Source organism: Paramisgurnus dabryanus, chromosome 24, assembly GCF_030506205.2.
Source record: "Paramisgurnus dabryanus chromosome 24, PD_genome_1.1, whole genome shotgun sequence".
NCBI lineage: Eukaryota > Metazoa > Chordata > Actinopteri > Cypriniformes > Cobitidae > Paramisgurnus > Paramisgurnus dabryanus.
The window spans coordinates 5,062,044-5,082,623 of record NC_133360.1 but is presented as its reverse complement, the minus strand read 5'-3'; the positions used below and the strand labels follow the sequence as shown (position 1 = coordinate 5,082,623).

Sequence of the window (20,580 nt, the reverse complement as noted above, 5' to 3'; positions counted from 1 at the left end):
CCTGTAATAGCAAAAAGAAAATAGATAGTTTGTACATTTCAGTAAGCTTAACCATTTGAAATTATGTCTAAAACCTATTTTTCATAGCTAAAACACACCGCTATGTTAATAAGAAAATAAAAAAGAGGCACTCCTGATAAATGTAACAGCCCTGATAAAAACTGTTTAGTTGAAACGCGTTGGCATGTAGCCATTTTTTGATTAAAGGCTTTTTTACATTTATCAGGAGTGCCTTATTTTTTCTATTTTCTTATTAACATAGCAGTAGGTTTAAGGAATAATTTCAAATGGTTAAGCTTATTGAAATGTTTTTTTTTTGTAAGAAAGGCATTTATCACAAAGTCAAAGAAGGTGAAGTGAGATTTAATCAGAGAAATAAGGAATTAAAACACTGTGAATAGATCAGTTAACTTACCAATTTCATGATTGCTAACACTTTTATACATATAATAAATACATAAAGTTTACAACATGAACACGAAGTCCACAAAATTAACTTGATTATCGCTGTTTTGTTTGGTAAATTTAATAATATTTTCCTAATGTCCCTATTTTAGTTTGATGTCTTTGGACAGTTTGTTGATGAGTTTGTTACAATGTTTTTTATATAATGCAAATGAAAGAAATAAATACATTTGATTGTTATTTGACGTAATAATGATTTTTATGCCCTTTTAGTCCGTCAGCCCCTGAGGAGGTCTGTGCATGCGATTGTATAAACATTGCATGTTTCAAAAACACTTTTTAATGCAAATCAATGGTGTCAACTCAAAGATTTATTAGGGTGTACCAAGACCTTAAATGGCCGTATAAAACCGTCAAAACTGTTGTGCTTCTAGGGTAACTCCAGGAACAGAGTTGGAAAATGTGCATTTGAAAGAGGATTAAAATGCAATTTATTACCTGACCTCAGCTTTTTTGTCATACTGGGAAGTTTCTGCTTGTGTTACTGGCCATCGTGTGGTGCAGAAGATTTTAAATTGACTTCGGATTGACCGGACAGCAAAGTCCAGAAACTCGCATAACCAGCCACACACGATGTCCCTGAACTACAGACCCATCATTGGTAAAATCTCATACTTTGCTTATTTTGTCCAATGTGACATGCTTAAAAAAAAGATCTTAGTATTTTTGTCTTGTTTTCAGTAAAAATATCTAAACATTCTTAAATTAAGATGCTTTTTCTTGATGAGTAAAATGACCCAAGAAAATAAGTCTAGTTTTTAGACCAAAAATATCAAATTTAAGTGACTTTGTACATAAAAAAGCAAAAAAATCTTCCAATGGGGTAAGCACTTGAAAGTTTTTCTTAAACACTAAATTCAAGAAAAATTTGCTTAGAATTTTAAGATATTTTACTGAAAACAAGACAAAAATACAAATAATTTCTTTCTTGAAAATAATTTTTTGCAGTGCATTGGCAGATTTATTTATTTATTTTTTTGCTTGTTTTAAGCACAAATTCACTTAAATTGTATTTTTTTGTCTAAAAAACTAGACTTATTTTCTTTGGTCATTTTGGTCATCAAGAAAATACATCTTAATTTAAGAAATTTTTAATATTTGTCCAAAAACAAGATAAAAATAAGAAGAAGTGGCAGCTGGTGACTGCTCATCCGAGGGACGCCAATTCAAAAACAAAACTGTTTATGATAAAAGAGACGCTCACGTTCACAAAATACAAGCAAGTAAACTCTGATTATGCATGAGATTATGCAAGTCTCTAGCAAACGTGAGCATCTCTTTTATCATTAACCCTTTAGGCGCGTCTCCAGCAGGCACTTATTTTGACAAGACACATTTATTAAGTGACAGCTTTTAAGTGCGTTGCCATAATGTGATATCATTTATTTTTATGTTTATGAAACACCCATCAATATAGGCTTCCTATATATTTCTTAAACTTATTTTTGGTCATCTTTCATGATTCAGGTATTTTAGCCCAAGAAAACTGGGAGGGTGACCCTGACGCGCAGGGATCTTCTTATGTCCAAGCATCATATGTGAAACATCTGGAGTCAGCTGGTGCCAGAGTTGTGCCAATCCAGTAAGATGCAACCTTATAAATGAATTCCAACAAAAAATACTTTTAATTATAATAAAATTGTTGCATGATGTGTTTCACAGCATAAATCAAACAAAGGAGGAATATGTAAAACTCTTCAACTCGATAAACGGGTGAGTTAATGGAAATGGTCCTTTTAGATCACGGTTACCAAAAGACACCTTTTAAAGGTTTATTAGACAACTGAATGTTGCATAATACTGTGTAAGTAACTGAATAAGTCTAAATCTGAAGTATTTAAGGTTTTTTTGTGTTTATTGCTCTTGTAGTTTGTTGCTGCCTGGTGGGAACGTAGACATGGAGAAGTCCCAGTGTGCAAGAACGACGAAGATTTTCTATGACCTTGCGATAAAAGTAAATTAATGTATTATGTGAAAGAAATGTCTGAATGTCTGATAGAGTGATGCTTATTGTAACTTTAACACAACAGGCGAATGATGCTTCAGATTATTTTCCGATCTGGGGAACCTGTCAGGGTTTTCAGCAGCTCACAATCCTGACCAGCAACAAGAACCTGCTGACACCGACCAACACCAAAGGCTCCACTTTACCTCTGATCTTCACTCCAGGTGTTGTTTTTTGCCTGAAAGTTACGCAATTAAAATTACCAGATAAATAACATTTAAAATGTGGCTGCAGTTTGTGTAACAAACTTGTTTTAGCCCAATTTTTAGCTTCATTTTGTTCTTTATTATATTTGTTATCTGACAGTGGGGAGGGGAGACAATAAACTTAAAAGTTGTCAATAGCCATTTTTGAAGGGGACACAATATTGGTGTAAATCTCAGGTTTAGTCCTTTGTTTGATAACATGCCATGCCACTGTGTCATCGGTGGCGGCCATATTGCCGTAATATGAATAACCAAGCCACCAATTAAACTTTAAACATAATGACTGTAAGCTAGTGTTATTGTATACTGGTGCTGGTCATATAATTAAAATATTTGCTGCAGCTGAAACCCAGGTCTTGCATATGTCTGTGCGTAGTGGTTCACCAGCTGCAGTCCACTCTTTATGAATCTCCCCCACATTTTTGAATGGGTTTTGTTACACAAACCTCTCCAGGGTGTTGTTATCCCTATTGCTTGTACACTTTTTTTCTACCACATCTTTACCTTCCCTTCGCCTCATTATTAATGTGCTTGGACACGGAGCTCTGTGAACAGCCAGCTTCTTTTGCAATGACATTTTGTGTCTAGCCCTCAATGTGCAAGGTGTCAATGGTCGTATTTTGGACAACTGTCAAGTCAGCAGTCTTCCCCAATGATTGTATAGCTTACAGTACTAGACTGAGAGACTGTCTTTGCAGGTTTTTTGAGATAATTGAATAGCTGATTGGAGTGTGGCACCAGGTCTCTTCAAAATTGAACCTTTTCACAATATTCTAATTCTCTGAGATACTGAATTTGGGATTTTCCTTAGTTGTCAGTTATAATCATGAAAATATAGAAGTCTGTGTGTAATGAATGACTATAAACAAGTTTCACTTTTTGAATGGAATTAGTAAAATAAATCAACTTTTTGATGATATTCTAATATATGACCAGCACCTGTATATAGAGGGAGTTGCGCAATTGTGTCTCATATACTGTGGTTGATTAAAATTTTTACAAAATTAAGTTACTCCCAAAAAAGTAACTAATTGTGTTACTTAGTTACTTTTCATGGTAAGAAATGCTTACGTTACCTTTTGGTTACTTTTGCTGATGCTTGATCTCTTTTAGGCCTTGCAGGTGTTTTTTATAGCTGAAAAGTTCTGCATTCAAAAATTGTATATTTCATCCCAAAAATGTCGAGCTCTGGCCTGCCATCTCAGTTCTGACTCAAATTGTTCACACACAGGCGTGTACGTATAGAGTGCATAATGTGACTATGTTTAGTTTAATTCAGTACATAATTTTTTTATCGAATTAATTAAACTAAAAAAGTAACTTGCATTACTTTTTAAAAAAGTAACTCAAATATTAATGTGTACATTTAAAAAATAATGCGTTACTTTACTTGTTACTTCAGAATATTATTACATAATGCAAATTAAACTTGTAATGCGCTACCCGCAACACTGGTAATGAAAAAACAACGTCATTTTCTCTTTATCTGAAGCGTCTGTTTTTGTGGTACCAAATCACTGTGTGCCAAGAGATGGGGCACTAAATTGTTTATAAAAACTTAAAAAAAACATTTTTGCTCCATTTGTATTGTTACTACGTACACAATTATTTAAACTAGACATGTCTTTATATGTGTATAATACGCATAGTTTCATGGTATTTTTAAGGGTGACAACCTCAGATAACGGGACCTGTCCCCATGCCCTTCCCCTGATATTTGTGTAGTTTTTGATAGTTGTGTATTTTGTTTAATTTGATCTTCATTAAAGTCTTGTGGGTCATGTTTTATTAAACGCAGGATCACACAACAGCAGGATGTTCAAAAGGTTTCCAAAAGATCTCATTCAGTCTTTAGCAGAAGAAAACATCACATCTAATTTCCATATTTTGAGTTTGTCACTACAGGTACGACTTCTCATTGAAGATAAAGTTCAATCTTTAGTGAAACTGATTTACGCATCATGAACAAAACACTACCACCAATTTTTTAGTACTCATGATTTAAGTTATTTTTTAACTTAAGTTATTTTGTTTTCACAGAATTACAACAGCAATGCCAAACTGAAGCATTTCTATAAAGTCTTAACCACCAATACAGACGGCAAGACGGAGTTCGTTTCTACAATGGAGGGTATGAATGTGTCACACGTAATGCCTAAAGGGTGGATCACACAGTGCGCGTTTGTGGCAATGAGAGGCGGCTTTTTATAATTGGGCGTTTCTTCAGCTAGGGGCACTTTTAGCCTTGTTAATTTGTAAATTAAAAAACTTGCTTAAAAGTTACATGATACAGTTTGATATGTTTAAACAACTAAGGTCTGTAAGAGGGCAGTCTTAGATTACAAAAGAAATTGTTAATATTATAATTTTTTTCAGACCTGCAATGAGCAAATGTCATTTCAGCCACATCTCAATATACAGTTGTTATTTAAAAATAGATTAACTTATGCCACTCCAGAATTGTCTAAGATCATTTTGTAGGTAGTTTTATCATTTTTTCCACAGTGTGAATACATTTTTAATGTGTGATGAGAATTTTTTCACTATTTTTAGAAGAACGTGTGTGGTGATGGAAATGACAACGAATGATCGTATAGAGAAACAGTAGATATTCCTTTGAAAAATCTTAAACTCATCAGACTGGCACATTTCCATCCACTTTTAAGCAGGCCCTGGTCACTCCATTGCTTAAAAAAGCCACACTGAAACCCTCGCTCACGGACAGTTATAGACTTGTCTCACTCATTCCTGTCATTGTGAAAACACTTAAAAGAGCTGTTTTTAAAACGTTTAAAATGTGTTCTCTGTGATCTGCCGCTTGTTCAGCACATGTTGTGCATTCTGAGAAATAAAGGAAGAAGGTGCAAAAGTTATTACTGGTGCGGTACCTTTTCAAAAAGTACACTTTGTACCTAAAAGGTGCATATTTGTTACTTTAAAGCTACATATTAGATACATATTGTTTCCTTAAATGTACAAAAATTGTACATTTTAGGACATTTTTGAAAGGTAGGGGAGACCAAGGACATTTGTAACACTTTTTGCAATTTTTATCAATACATCAAAAACCATTTTACTGGAATAACCAATTTGTTATATTATAAACTTTAATTTTTTCAACTGCTGAAACAATGTATTTAAGTGGTTTTATGAAATATGTACAGGTTGCAAAATTGATTTTGTACAGGGACGGTTGTAACATCAATCATGTTTTCATCGCATGTGAGCTAGCTTGACTGTTTGAAACTTGTTAGCCATTTCTATTTTTAGCTTACAAAACAAAAATAATAATTGTTTAAATTCATAGACATTTGATCGTTTTAACAGCATCCAAAAAAGTACAGCAGAAAAAAAAAGTGAATTTGTCCTCAAAAACAATCTCAGATTTAAAGATTCAAATGTGGCGTCCTTTATGGCAATAATGGAGGGAAACCAACTGAGCATGTGCACAGTGAGTGTCATCACTCTAGGTTGTTTCTGATTGGAGGAATGTAAGGTGTTACAACCGTCCCCTGTTACAACTGTCCCTGGTCTCCCCTACCATTCCAGTGACAACTTTTGTAGCTTTTCTCTGAGATTCTTTTCCACTTGATTTCACTCACAAATAGTTTTATACCCAACTGAATCTGTGATATATCTTGTAGCATATCGCTATCCATTCTACGGTGTACAGTGGCATCCAGAGAAAAGTCCATTTGAGTGGATTGAGAAAGCCGGTATGATTCACACGCCCTCGGCCATCAAAGCCGCTTTCTACACCGCACACTTCTTCGTCTCTGAAGGTTAGTCAAAGAAACGAATCTGAATTGTTTTGTGAGAATTAACATTTCAATTAAATTACTGAACAGAATTAAGTATATATGCTAACTGCAGCTTGTCTTTTCCAGCAATGAAAAACCATCATCGCTTTCCTTTGCAAACTGAAGAAGAGAAAGCTCTTATTTACAACTATCAGCCGGTCTTCAACGGCCTTAACAGCTTCTTCCTGCAGAATTACTACTTTGAATAATAAGCGTCAATACCCACAGTATTCATCATGACCACAAAGTCAGTGGGTTTTATTATGTTTTAAAACAAATATATATTAAGAGATGTGACCACTGGGTTTTTAAAGATTAATAATTACGCTTCTATTTATTCACATCATGTCCTGATGTTAAAAAATCTGGATGATTTATATGTGAAAACAACTGTCTTGACTAAATGAATCTGGTAGTGTATATACACCTGTAGTATATATATATATATATATATATATATATATATATATATATATATATATATATATATATATATATATATATATATATATATAGACAGAACAGTACATTCAATAAACGCCAATTTACAGTAATGTTCTGTTGCTTTGTACGTTTTAGGAAAAATATGTTACATTGTGCTGTGGTTTGATTGAAATTAAATTAGCAGTTTATTTTCATTATTTAAAATAATAGTCAACTTGACATAGAAAACCAAGTCCAGACTGCTATACTTCAAATGATCTATAGGGGACAGCAAAGCTTTATGATGCGTTTAAGAATACCAGTTTTGTTCTTTCCTTTACCAGAAGTTTTTGTATTATCAACTAAACTTTTTTGGACAGGTGGAATTTGTAAAATAAATGTACTTTTCAAATATGCCTAATAAAATATTTTATGTGTTTAAATGGACACTACACTTTTTTTGAATATACTTTTTTCCATCTCCCCTATAGAGCTAAACAGTAAGTTCAAGAAAAATTTGCTTACCCCATTAGCAGATTTTTTTGCTTGTTTTATGCACAAAATCACTTAAATTTGATATTTTTGGTGTAAACAATTGACTTAAATTCTTGGGTCGTTTTACTTATCAAGAAAAAGCATCTTAATTTAAGAATTTAAGAATATTTAGACATTTTAACTGAAAACAAGACAAAAATACTAAGAACATTTTTTCTTAAAAATATTTTTTGCAGTGTGGGGTAAGCAAAAAAATTAACATTTTTCTCAAACACAAAATTCAAGAAAAATTAGCTTACCCCGATGGCAGATTTCTTTGCTTGTTTTATGAACGAAATCACTTACATTTGATATTTTTGGTCTAAAAACTAGACTGAACTAGACTGCTATGCTTCAAATGATAGGGGGCAGAAAACCTCCCAGGTGAACCATGGTATCACATGAAATTCTTAGAAATTGTAGAAAAATAAATGAATGTATAAAATTAAAAACTTAAATGAGAGATCAGATCAACAATCTTCTATAAAGACTCCATACAAGTAACATTGAAGACATAAATGTCATAGGCATGTAAATATATTTCATATGTTAAAAGACAATATTCACCATCTTTATTTGCATATTTTACTTACATCGCAGGAGGCAAAAGCATGCAAAATGTGTTTTTTCCTGAAGCTGGGAATCGCTACTGTTGGAAATCGCTTAAGGTTTGATTCCCAGGGATCCCAATAATTCATTTTTATCAATTAAAATGTCTAAATATTAAATCTAAATGTAAAACAAAAAACATAACACCCGTGTGTTTACGGGTACATCCCAATTGAAGGTCTGGATCCTTTTAAGCCCCTGGACTTTGAAAGCAAGGCTCGATATTTGAAGGCTGCAGCCTCTAAAGTCCACGAAGCAAACTGAAATGAGATGGCCTAGCCTAAGGAGGAGTTGCTTCACTTGCAGAACTATCAGATTTTTTTTTAATAAAATATAACACACAACACATTGATGCAGATTAAACTATCCAACAGTATGTATCATTCAACCTTAAAAATATACAAAAGCAAACGCAATATTGCAGCAATAATATTTACATCACTAAAACATCATTTATAATAGTAAAACCAGGACATTTAATTTGCAAAATATACACTTTTATCGAATGCTTATTTCAAAATGCCTTGACCCAGACATCATGGGCGCAAATTGAATCTTTGGGTGGCAAAGGCTGGGAAGGACACATCTATGGATCCTTGGTTTCAGGACAAAAAAGCCATATTTGGAGGCTTGTATGTGAAGGAGCCTTCGAATTGGGACAGCCTTCGTCGCAGCTCGGTGATGTCATTTGCCTTCAAATATGAGTCCTTGAATTGGGATGCACCCTACACTGTTAGACTTATCTGTAATTTCTACAGTTACTTACCACAAAATGCCCAGTAAAATACCATCATTTAATTTCCAGTTAATTACTGTAATATGCATTGCATTATGGGTATTAATATTTAATTTACAGTGATTTACTGTATGTTTTGAATTTGCGGTAGACTGCTGTAAAACAACAGCAGTAGTACTACTGTAGTTGCATAAAATAAAAGTTAATTATTTTCAAGCATTTGACACAAAGTTAAAGAAGGTGAAGTGAGACATTTAATCAAAGATATAAGGAATTAAAACACTGCGAATAGATCAGTTAACTTACCGATTTCATGATTGTTAACACTGTTATACATATAATAAATACATAAAGTTTACAACATGAACATGAAGTCCTCAAAATTAACTTCTCGCTTTTTGTTTGGTAAATTAAATAATATTTTCCTAAATTCCCTTTTTTATTTGATGTGTTATTAGAACGTTTATATAATGCAAAGGAAAAAAAGCAGGAAATTAAAAAAACAGGAAAGAAATTTTAATTGTTATTTGACATAATATTTGTTTTTATGCCCTTAAGTCCGTCAGCCCCTGCCCCTGAGGAGTTCTATGCATGCCATTTGTATGTTTCAAAACCACTTTTTAATGCAAATCAATGGTGTCAACTCAAAGATTTATTAGGGTGCACCTAGACATTAAATGGGCGTATAAAACCATCCAAACTGTTGCGCTGTAACTCCATGAACAGAGTTGCATTTAAAAAGAGGAAATACAATTTATTACCTGACCTCAGCTTTTTTTTCATACGGGGAAGTTTCTGCTTGTGTTACTGGGCATCATGTGGTGCATTTGGACCTTCAGGACCAGGATTTTAAATTGACTTCAGATTGACCGGACAGCAAAGTCCAGAAACTCACATAACCAGCCACACACGATGTCTCTGAACTACAGACCCATCATTGGTAAAATCTTATCCTTTGCTTATTTTGTCCAATGTGCCATGCTGATGAAAAAAAAGCAATGCTTAATTTAAAATATATATCTAATATATTTAATTTATCAACTAACTTTTATAACAGATTTTCACAGTCGCTTTGGTACATTTCTCAGATCAGTATTGAAATTATCAAACTAGCTGTTCAATCCTTACATTATTGTGTCACTTGTTTCTCTTTTTTTTTTTGAAGAAGTTGCAAATGCTTTGGTACATCCATGCATACACTATAAAAATTTGCTGTAATTATGCAGCTGGTTGCCAGTAACTTACTGTAAGAGATAAAGACTGAAAATGTTTCATGTTCATTTGACTTTAAACAAACTGTTGCCAGCAAATAGCATAAATGTAAAATCTACAGTAAGTTACTGGCAGGTAGTTGCCAGTAATACTGTATTTCTACAGAAATGTTTAGTGTATGATTATGTACAATTCTCTTCTGTTTCTTACATTATCATTTGCCATGTTGATCAAAATGTTTTATAATATGTCTCTGTTTAATAGTCTCACCGCCCACAACATCTAGGCATCGGTTCATAGCAAGTCTTTACACTGCAAAAAAATGACTTTCTTAGTATTTTTGTCTTGTTTTCAGTACAAATATCAAAAAATTCTTAAATTAAGATCTATTAAGATTTTTTTCTCACCCCACACTGCCAAAAAAATTATTTTCAAGAAAAACATTTCTTAGTATTTTTATTTTTGTCTTGTTTTCAGTAAAAATATCTAAAAATTCTTACATTAAGAAGCTTTTTTCTTGATGAGCAAAACGACCCAAGACAATAAGTCGTTTTTTGACCAAAAATTTTAATTTTAAGTGATTTTGTACATAAAAAAGCAAAAAAATCTGCCAATGGGCTAAGCAAAAAAACTTGAACATTTTCCCCAAACACTAAATTCAAGAAAAATGTGCGAACGTTTCATGTGCGCACATGATTGTTTCTCATGCGCACGTGAAACTAAACTTTAAAAAAAAATTCTGCACATGAAGGTTTCGCATGAGCACATGAAAATAAACTTTTTTATTCCTCACCTTAGGGGCTTGGTACAAATTCACTTAAATTGTATTTTTTTTGTCTAAAAACTAGACTTATTTTCTGTGGTAATTTTTCTCATCAAGAAAATACATCTTGATTTAAGAAATTCTAGACATTTGTACAAAAACAAGATTAAAATACGTCATTTTTGCCGTGTACATCAGTGGCGGCTGGTAGCTGCTCATCCGAGGGGCGCCAATTCAAAATATGTGTTTGTTGCGTCATGTGAACCATGTGCATCACGTGTTTTATCAAAATAAGTGCCTGCACACACGTCAAAACTGTTTATGGGAGACACTCACATTCACAAAATACACGCAAGACACTCCTTTAACAGTAAACTCTGATAACGCATGAGATTATGCAAAGCCAGCGTATTTTTTATCATAAACCCTTTAGACGCATCTGCAGCAGGCACTTATTTTGACAAGACACGTGATGCACATAGCATCACTCGATGCGCAGAATACATATTTTGTAATTATGAACAACACACATGGCGGGCTACATACATGTTGTGACAATCTTTGCATCGTGCGCCCTCAAAAAAAGAAGTCAGCGACCGCCACTGATGTTCACTGACACAGATTTTACTTTTGAGGGATGAACTAAGGATTTTGAGCAAGATAGTGGCTTTTGCAGGTATGTTGTTTGCTATTTGTATGAATTATTTTGAGAAATGCACTTACTGTTTTGCAAATGTCAAGATGATTTGAGAAATACCAGAGCGACTGAAAAAACGAACTAAATTATTTGGTGACAAAGTACGTTTTTATCTTTGGTACACTTTGCATGCGATGATGATTTCAGAAGTATGATATTGCATACATTTATAAAGCGACAGCTTTTAAGTGCGTTGCCATAAAGTGATATAATTTATTTTTATGTTTATGATTGGAGAAACACCCATCAGTATAAGCCTTCCTATTTATTTCTTGAACTTATTTTTGGTCATCTTCATGATTCAGGTATTTTAGCCCAGGAAAATTGGGAGGGTGACCCTCACGCGCAGGGATCTTCTTATATTCAAGCATCCTTTGTGAAACATCTGGAGTCAGCTGGTGCCAGAGTTGTGCCAATCCAGTAAGATGCTAAACACAACCTTATAAATGAATTATAATAATAATAATTTGAATTATAATACACATTGTTGTATGATGTGTTTCACAGCATAAATCAAACAAAGGAGGAATATGTGAAACTCTTCAACTCGATAAATGGGTGAGTTAATGGAAACAGTTCTTTTAAATCACGGTTACCAAAAGACACCTTAAGTTTTATTAGACAACTAAATGTTGCATAATACTGTGTAAGTAACTGAATAAGTCTAAATCTGAAGTATTTAAAAAATTTCTGGGTTTATTGCTCTTGTAGTTTGTCGCTGCCTGGTGGGAACGTAGACATGGAGAAGTCCCAGTGTGCAAGAACAACGAAGATTTTCTATGACCTTGCGATAAAAGTAAATAAATGTATTATGTGAAAGAAATGTCTTATAGAGTGATGCTCATTGTGACTTTAACACAACAGGCGAATGATGCTTCAGATTATTTTCCGATCATTGGAACCTGTCAGGGTTTTCAGCAGCTCACAATCCTGACCAGCAACAAGAACCTGCTCACACCGACCGACACCAAAGCCGTCGCTTTACCTCTGATCTTCAGTCCAGGTGATGTTTGTCTGCTGTTTATTTGTTTGAAAGGATGTGTGTGTTCAAGACAGTTACCAGATAAATAACATTCAAAATGTGGCTACAGTTTTGTGTAACAAGCTTGTTCTAGCCCAATCTTTGAGCAGCCTTGTAGTTTTTCTTTATTATATTTGTCATCTGACAATGTGGAGGGGGGTCAATAAACTTAACATTTCTCAATAGTCATTTTTGAAGGGGACCTGATTAATATCAGCTTTGATCCTTTGTTTGGATATTTGTGTAGTGTTTTGTTTAATTTGATCTTCATTAAAGTCTTGTGGGTCATGTTTTATTAAACGCAGGATCACACAACAGCAGGATGTTCAAAAGGTTTCCAAAAGATATCATTCAGTCTTTAGCAGAAGAAAACATGACACCTAATTTCCATGCTTTGAGTTTGTCACTACAGGTACGACTTCTCACTAAAGATAAAGTTCAATTAGAATTTCTTTAGTGAAACTGATTCATGATCATGAACAAAACACCAACACAATTTTGTTTAGTACTCATTTAGTACTAAATTGTCTAAATTTATTTTGTTTTCACAGAATTACAACAACAATGCCAAACTGAAGCATTTCTATAGAGTCTTAACCACCAGTTCAGACGGCAAGACGGAGTTTGTTTCTACAATGGAGGGTATGAATGTGTCACACGTAATGCCTAAAGGGTGGATCACACAGTACGCGTTTGTGGCAATGAGAGGCGGCTTTTTATAATTGGGCGTTTCTTCAACTAGTTGCACTTTTAGCCTTGTGAATTTGAATAAAGAAACTTGCTCAAAAGTTACATAATACAGTTCAATAAGTTTATCCCTTCAGGGTTGTTCGTGTACAAAAAAGGCCACTAAATTAAACGGCTGTAAAAATGCATCAGAATAATTTTGTTCTTATTTTTTTCATAAATCTGTTAATCAACCTTAGTACTGATCAAAACTACCAAATGTTTACAAAATTTCCATGATTTTAACTCTTTAATTGCCAAGTGGTGTCACTGATTTTGGGGAAAAAACACACTAATTGACCAATTATTAATAAAAAAATAATTTACCTTTTTTACATGCCAAAGATTGATAAAAACATTGGCTTTGATGCATTTTTAGTTTTTGTTCAGCATCTGTTTTTATTTTGTACAGGGACGTTGTAACATATAAAATAGACATATTGAATCAATCATATACTCAAAATAGAAAAATTATATTTATCAGTCAAGGTTATTGTGACTATTCATTAGGGATGCACCGATAGGACTTTTTTGGGCCGATACCGATACAGATTTAAACAGACAACTTCTGGCCGATACCGATGCCGATATTAAACACTTGTATACAATACTATACAGTTGGTCTATTAGCTAGTTTATTTCTGCATCAAATTATTTTTACTGAAGATGGATTTGAACTAATTAACATTCAACTGACCAACATAATAAGAGAGGCACAAATTAAGCTAAAACAAATATAATAAGACAGCATGACAACCTTTAAAGGTGGTTTTTTCTATTCAGCATTTATTTTATTAACAACATTAACTCATTTTTTACATATAATGGATTTCTTTATGCAGTTAATTAATAAACAATTGGTATCGGCCTTTCTCGTGCTATTGCCGATATGCCGATGGATTCAAATTCATTAAAAATCGGCCGATAAATATCGGTGGCCGATACATCGGTGCATCACTACTATTCATTTCATGTTTTTAAGAAATGATTACCTTTTATTCACACATATGACAAAAAAAGTGGAGGATACTGTCAAATTATAAGAAAATGATTTACATTTAATTTGCAATGCACATTTTACTTTTAATTTGCACATTAAAGGGAAACTATGCAGGTTTTTAGCTTGATTAGTTTTTAAAATATAAATGAAACTTACTGTGACAGTTGTTATGGAGCGTTACAACCGTCCCAGTATAACCAATCATCAGTTTTCATCGCATGTGAGCTAGCTTCACTGCTAGTTTGACACTTGTTAGCCATTTCTATTTTTAGCTTACAAAACAGTTATTATAATAATAATTGTTTGAATTCATAAACATCTTTTAACAGCATCCAAAAAAGTACATCAGAAAGAAAAGTAAATTTTTCCTCAAAAATAATCTCAGATTTAAAGATTCAAATGTGGCGTGCTTTATGGCAATAATGGAGGGAAACTAACTGAGCATGTGCACAGTGAGTGTCATCACTCTAGGTTGTTTCTGATTGGAGGAATTTAAGGTGTTACAACCGTCCCCTGTTACAACTGTCCCTGGTCTCCCCTTCCATTCTCTAAGATGCTCTTCCACTTGTTTTCACAACAATTTCACTCACAAATAGTTTTATACCTAACCTTACATTGTCTGAATCTGTGGTATGTCTTGTAGCGTATTGCTATCCATTCTACGGTGTACAGTGGCATCCAGAGAAAAGTCCATATGAGTGGATTGAGAAACCCGGTATGGTTCACACGCTCTCGGCCATGAAAGTCTCTTTCTACACCGCACACTTCTTCGTCTCTGAAGGTTGGTCAAAGAAACGAATCTCTCTGTATTGTTTTGTGAGAATTAACATTTCAATTAAATTACTGAACAGAATTGAGTTTATATGCTTGTCTTTTCCAGCAATGAAAAGTCATCATCGCTTTCCTTCGCAAACTGAAGAAGAGAAAGCTCTTATTTACAACTATCAGCCGGTCTTCAACGGCCTTAAAAGCATCTTCATGCAGAATTACTACTTTGAATGAAAAGCGTCAATACCCACAGTATTCATCATGACCACAAAGTCAGTGGGTTTTATTATGTTTTAAAACAAATATTTTACCCTCCTATTTAACATCATGTCCTGATGTTAAAAATCTGGATGATTTATATGTGAAAACAGTTGACTACATGACTAAATTAATCTGGTAATGTTAAGACAGATGTGCAAACAATATCCACCTGTAGTATATATATAAACAGAAAAGTACATTTCCTGTGTTACAATAAACGCCAATTTACAGTCATGTTCTGATGCTTTGTACGTTTTAGGAAATTCTGATCAATTGTCCTGTGGTTATAATGAAATTAAAGTAGCAGCTTATTTTTATTATTTAAAATAATGGTCAACTTGGCATAGAAAACCAAGTCTAGACTGCTATACTTCAAATGATCTATAGGGGCAGCAAGACTTTATGGTATGTTTAAGAATACCAGTTTAGTTATTTCCTTCACCAGAGGTTTTTGTATTATCAACTAAACATTTTTGGACAGGTGGAATTTGTCAAATAAATTTACTTTTCAAATATGCCCAATAAAATATATTATGTGGTTAAATGGACATTTACTCATTTTCCAGCTCCCCTAGTGTGTTAAACATTTGATTTTTACCTTTTTTGAATCCATTCAGCTTTTTCCGGATCTGGCGCTAGAACTTTTAGCATAGCTTAGCACAATCCATTGAATCTGATTAAAACATACCATCGCGCTAAAAAAATATATATATTTTTCCTATTTAAAACTTGACTCTTCTGTAGTTATACCGTGTACTTACAGACAGAAAATTAAAAGTTGCGATTTTTTTTAAAGCAGATATATGGACTATACTCTCAAACTAGCGTAATATGAGCGTAATTAATCAAGGACTTTGCTGATGTAACATGGCTGAAGCAGGCGTAGTGATATTACGCACTGCCCGAAAATAGTCCCCTGCCATTGAAAGTTACTAAGGGGATTATTTTTTGGCTGCTGCGTAATATAATTCAGTTACCATCTCCACATATTGTTAGTTGTTAATGTCACCAAATACACCTAAAAAACTACTAAAACTTATTTATCAATTTCATTAAAAAATGTTGTCATGTATAATGACTTTTCAAACTTTACAGCACATTAAAGAAAAACTGGACAAGACTTCTCAAAACATTTATTTTTTACCTTTTCAATAGATGGTGTAACATAAAATTACCAGAAATCAGCGAGATCTAAATCTCGTTACAATCAGATACATTAAGCAAATCGAGATACAAAATGCAAAAAAGTGCAAATTTGCTAACAGCTCTCGTACAGAGACGGAAACGGTACGAAATGTAAGCGTTTACACAGGCGTCGAATTCTCCTACACATCAAGCCTTGATAAGAAAACTACTCAAAGAAAAATGCACATATGTTTAGTGTTTCCTATGTATTTCAATACTAACTGTTTACGTTTATTTAAATGTGTATAATCAGTCGACCCCCGGCATGTGCATAGACTTAAATACTACAGTGTTTCATGCACTTATGAGTAAAACCAGAAAAGCTTTTTCATTGCGAGACAAATAAACCAGAGAGATTGTTTTCTGACAAACAAATAAACAAGATCACCACTATAAACAATGAACCCTGCTGGATGGGTTTGGCATCTGTTTCAAGATGAATTTTCTGGCAGGGTTGTAATCAATCACTTTTTGTTTTTTTGGCAATTAAAGCTAACATTTTCCAACCAAACACTGATAACGTAAGCGTCAAAGAGATTGATCTTCACTGAATGAGAGGATGGTGAATCATGTTTCTGTTGGTGTTTTGAAACGTTAAATGTGCGATATATAAACCTTAAAGAGTAACACTGATCCAACACAGAGCCATTCCGATACATGATAACGGAGCGAGGCGAGGTGACAGTCGTCCATCCAGCATTCAGCATGTCTAACACAAGATGCAACTAAATACTTGCATTGAATTGAATAAAAATATGTTTATAGTGTATTGTTAGAGATACACTGTTAAAACCTTCAAGAAATCCCTTCATACAATCAACTTCGTCAAGTATTCATGTTTTTAAAGAAACAGTTTACCAAAAATGAAAATTCTGTCATTTTCTCAGCCTCATTTGAGTTCACCATGCCTGTAAAATTAACATTAGGTCAAAACGCCATCTCAAAACCAAATGTTTAAAAGAAATATTAATCTAAAATGCACACAAAGCTATCATATGAATTCAGTTACGAGGCTAATGATGTTTGCAAAAAGTATGAAATTATCGTCTGAAATGTTCATAAATAAAATAGCATATTTACACACTGCCTCCAAAACTTTTGTGCATCATTTAAAAATTCGGATTGGCTTAAATAAATTTTCAGCGTTTTTCAACATCTGGAGCATTTTGAGAGATGTTTTAATGTTTAGAGCCACCGTACAAGCGAAAGGCAAATCGAGAATTTCATCTGACATAACGTCCATTTGTACTGTTTTGCGAATTTTTTGCAACTGATTAATTAATAAGTACGGAGCCCCTAAGGGGACATGGAGAAAAAATTTAACTAAGTTTAGTTTCACGTGCGCACGTGAAACTATCGTGTGCGCACGTGAAACTCTTGCATTTAGTTTTGCGTGCACATGAAACTATCGTGTGCGCATATGAAACTATCGCGTTTAGTTTCACGTGCGCACACGATAGTTTCACATGCGCACGCGAAACTTAACTTTAAAAAAAAAAATCTGAGCACATGAAACTAAACTTTAGATCACCTTAGGGGCTCGTAAATAAGCACCAGATTGTGTGTGAAAGGTTTCATTGCGTGACGAAAACGAAAAATAATTGTGTGAAAAATCAACGCTTAAAATCAACGTTATTTTGTGTATTTGTGTTCGTGTTCACAAATACAAATGGTTTATGGTTCAAAAACACATTATTTTCCACATACCGTACATTTTTGTGGCTCCAGGTTTCCTTGTCTTCCTGAAGCACTGATTTTGTACCAAACTCATCTGACCAGCTAATCTGTACGTTGTGATTGGCCTGAATACCTCTGACGTCAGCCGGAAACGTGACGTGAATCGTGAATCGGACCATAGTAAAAAATGACAGAAGTTTCAATTTTGTTAAACTATTTTCATTTTACAGTGCAAGAAATCCTTTTTCTCAGACCAAACATCCAAGATATTTGAACCGATTTGAAATTCTAAAATATCCTATTGATTGTTTGACACATTCAATTTCAATAAATCCTAATGATTTGTTCCCGCACGCAAAAACGTCCCGGGCCGCAGTAGTCACGTTTAAAGCACGTCAGTCCATCTGAATTTAATCTTCGTAACGTTAAATGCAGATAAAGGAAAATGTCGCACAAGCCAAAACACATCACGTATTATAGAGCGGATGTTTTGAAAAAGCTTGAAAATGTTTGCTGCCTTCATAGTCTCAAACGCAATACTGCTTTTCCATGCTGACTGGTTTCGGGATTAAAGGTGAGTGTCTTCCTCCTGGTTGTCTTCCTCCTCTTTTCCGGGTTTGTTGACCAGCACCTGCCATCCGCTTCCTGCGTCTCCGCCCGCCGTCACCCCATTGGCGCTGGGTTTCTTCTCCTGTGTCTCTGATTGGCTGTCGCTGGTGACGTCCAGCGTGGGGTTGTCATGGCAGCCGTTTTCCACAAAGTTAAGCTCTTCACCTCGTGACTTATCAGACACAAACCGACAAAAACATACGCAGAAACAACACAAACAGTAAGTTGATTTGGTCCCAAAATATCATTTAAACAAGGGAGAGGTTTACAAAAAAACTATTTAGAGTTGCACTCTGTAACATTTACCTCTCTATCGCCATCACTGGTTGAAACATAAAACTGCAGGTTAAGTATATTTTTGCAGTTGAAAATATATTTAAATTTAATTTTCAAACCTGTTAAGTTTATAGGTTTGTAACTTTCAAAGTTTTCCTTACAATGTGATGTAAATATAAATGCTTAAAAATATTTAAATTTTTAAAATTACAAAAAATGGCCATAAATGTATTGGTGAAAAATACATTTTGGTAAACATATTTCAAAATATATTTCATTACATTTATTTTTTTTGCCATTTTTTTGGCAATTTTTTGTATATTTGCCCTATGGGTAAGCATATTCTGATGGATGTATCCGACGTACCATGTTCTTGAGTTTGGGTAAACGGCGTTGCCAGCAGATGTAGATGACTCCAGAAGCGATAATAAGGACACAGATCGACCCGATGATCACCAGAACCACAAATAGTTTACCGTAGTCACTGCGGGTTTGACTGGGTCTCGAGTGGCATGTGTTTACGCTGGAATAATTCTGAATGCCAATCTGAGATAAAGTAAAACATAATTTCTTCTGTATAAATCCATAACCAGTTTTATTATAATTAAAAGTGTTTTTTTTATTTTAAGTAACTGACCTCATACAGATCTCTTTTGATTTCACCCAGCATTGACAGAACCTCTTTAGGTGCAATGATTTCTGGAATAAAAAGGACAACATGAACTGGAAAACAAGTTTAAAACTATACTATGGTTTTAGTTGAGAAATTTTCACATTTTACGGTAAAATCAAAGTTAAACCTTTAAATATTAAAACAATATGTTTACTACGACAAATTCTGTGTGTATAAAGGTGCTGTGTGTAAATGTTAGGATTTTTTTTGTTTAATTTTGAGTTGATTTGTTAACTCCACAAGATATATGTATCATCTGCGTGAGTGTAAAAAACTTTCATCTGAACTATAAATATCATCTTACAAAGTGCAACTAATTGAACCACAATTGCCTAGAGGAACATGTGCTTGTGTGTTTGTATATATTTGTGTGGGTGACTATGTGTTACCCTGCTCGCTGGCTAAAGTCATGAGGAGTTGGTGGTCTTGTTGAGTGGGTTTGCTAAGGAAGATGAGCCAGGATCCTTGCGGGATGCTCATCTTTATAGAGAAAGTGTTTTCCAGCAATTCTAGCAGTCTGTCTCCATTCTCCGTACGAAACTCATCCTACACAAAATACACACTCATATTAAAACGCATCAGACACAAAAAGATCTTCCCCAAAAAAATTGTCATAATGAAAGGGAAACCACGGGGTGTGAGAATGGTTAACGATCTAGGCTTGGGAATCTGTAAGATCGATGGTTCAAACAAGGTTATTTGTGGGCTTCAAAGGGATAGTACACCCAAAAATAAAGTTTCTGTCATCATTTTCTCATCCTCATGTTGTTGTAAAGCTGTATGAATTTTTTTGTTTCTAATGAACAAAAAAGAAGATATTTTGATAAATGATGGTAAGCACACAGCTGCAGTAACTATTGACTTCCGTAGAAGAAAAACGGATATTATGGAAGTACTGTGATAAATGAGGAAGAAGATATTTTGATAAAAGATG

General features: G+C 34.0%; 3 protein-coding genes across 5 annotated transcripts in view; 2 read left to right on the top strand and 1 right to left on the bottom strand.

The window, feature by feature from the left end:
- The first annotated feature begins 822 nt into the window (after nt 1–822).
- LOC135722222 (gamma-glutamyl hydrolase-like) lies at nt 823–6,920 on the top strand. Its single transcript, XM_065244325.2, has 9 exons — nt 823–1,066; nt 1,933–2,047; nt 2,128–2,178; nt 2,335–2,419; nt 2,496–2,634; nt 4,475–4,581; nt 4,717–4,807; nt 6,321–6,458; nt 6,564–6,920. Exons 1-9 carry the CDS (start codon nt 1,039–1,041, stop codon nt 6,683–6,685), a joined length of 876 nt encoding a protein of 291 aa, XP_065100397.1. The 5' UTR covers nt 823–1,038; the 3' UTR covers nt 6,686–6,920.
- A 2,525-nt stretch (nt 6,921–9,445) lies between these two features.
- Nucleotides 9,446–16,238, top strand: LOC135722186 (gamma-glutamyl hydrolase-like). 3 transcript variants are annotated; one of them, XM_065244323.2, is made up of 9 exons: nt 9,446–9,718; nt 11,756–11,870; nt 11,958–12,008; nt 12,162–12,246; nt 12,315–12,453; nt 12,777–12,883; nt 13,023–13,113; nt 14,841–14,912; nt 15,078–16,238. In XM_065244323.2, exons 1-9 carry the CDS (start codon nt 9,691–9,693, stop codon nt 15,197–15,199), a joined length of 810 nt encoding a protein of 269 aa, XP_065100395.1. In that variant the 5' UTR covers nt 9,446–9,690; the 3' UTR covers nt 15,200–16,238. The 3 variants fall into 3 exon arrangements, with proteins under 3 accessions (XP_065100395.1, XP_065100396.1, XP_065100394.1); XM_065244322.2 differs by having other exon boundaries at nt 9,453–9,718; nt 14,841–14,978; XM_065244324.2 differs by lacking the exon at nt 14,841–14,912 and having other exon boundaries at nt 9,448–9,718.
- A 107-nt stretch (nt 16,239–16,345) lies between these two features.
- podxl2 (podocalyxin-like 2) overlaps nt 16,346–20,580 on the bottom strand; it is a 92,990-nt gene continuing 88,755 nt past the window's right edge. Inside the window, exons 6-9 of the mRNA XM_065266255.2 lie at nt 20,036–20,192; nt 19,611–19,672; nt 19,340–19,519; nt 16,346–18,869 (exon numbers count right to left, since the gene is read on the bottom strand). Coding sequence (XP_065122327.2) covers nt 18,657–18,869; nt 19,340–19,519; nt 19,611–19,672; nt 20,036–20,192 — 612 coding nt within the window. The 3' untranslated portion in view covers nt 16,346–18,656. The remainder of the gene's footprint in view (nt 18,870–19,339; nt 19,520–19,610; nt 19,673–20,035; nt 20,193–20,580) is intronic.

Bases quoted from the DNA above. Each gene is read 5' to 3' on its own strand.
- LOC135722222 (XM_065244325.2), top strand. From the start codon at position 1,039: ATGTCCCTGAACTACAGACCCATCATTG. The intron at 2,420-2,495 runs GTAAATTAATGT...TTAACACAACAG, and splicing joins TCTATGACCTTGCGATAAAA to GCGAATGATGCTTCAGATTA. The intron at 2,635-4,474 runs GTGTTGTTTTTT...TATTAAACGCAG, and splicing joins ACCTCTGATCTTCACTCCAG to GATCACACAACAGCAGGATG.
- LOC135722186 (XM_065244322.2), top strand. From the start codon at position 9,691: ATGTCTCTGAACTACAGACCCATCATTG. The intron at 9,719-11,755 runs GTAAAATCTTAT...TTCATGATTCAG, and splicing joins GAACTACAGACCCATCATTG to GTATTTTAGCCCAGGAAAAT. The intron at 12,247-12,314 runs GTAAATAAATGT...TTAACACAACAG, and splicing joins TCTATGACCTTGCGATAAAA to GCGAATGATGCTTCAGATTA.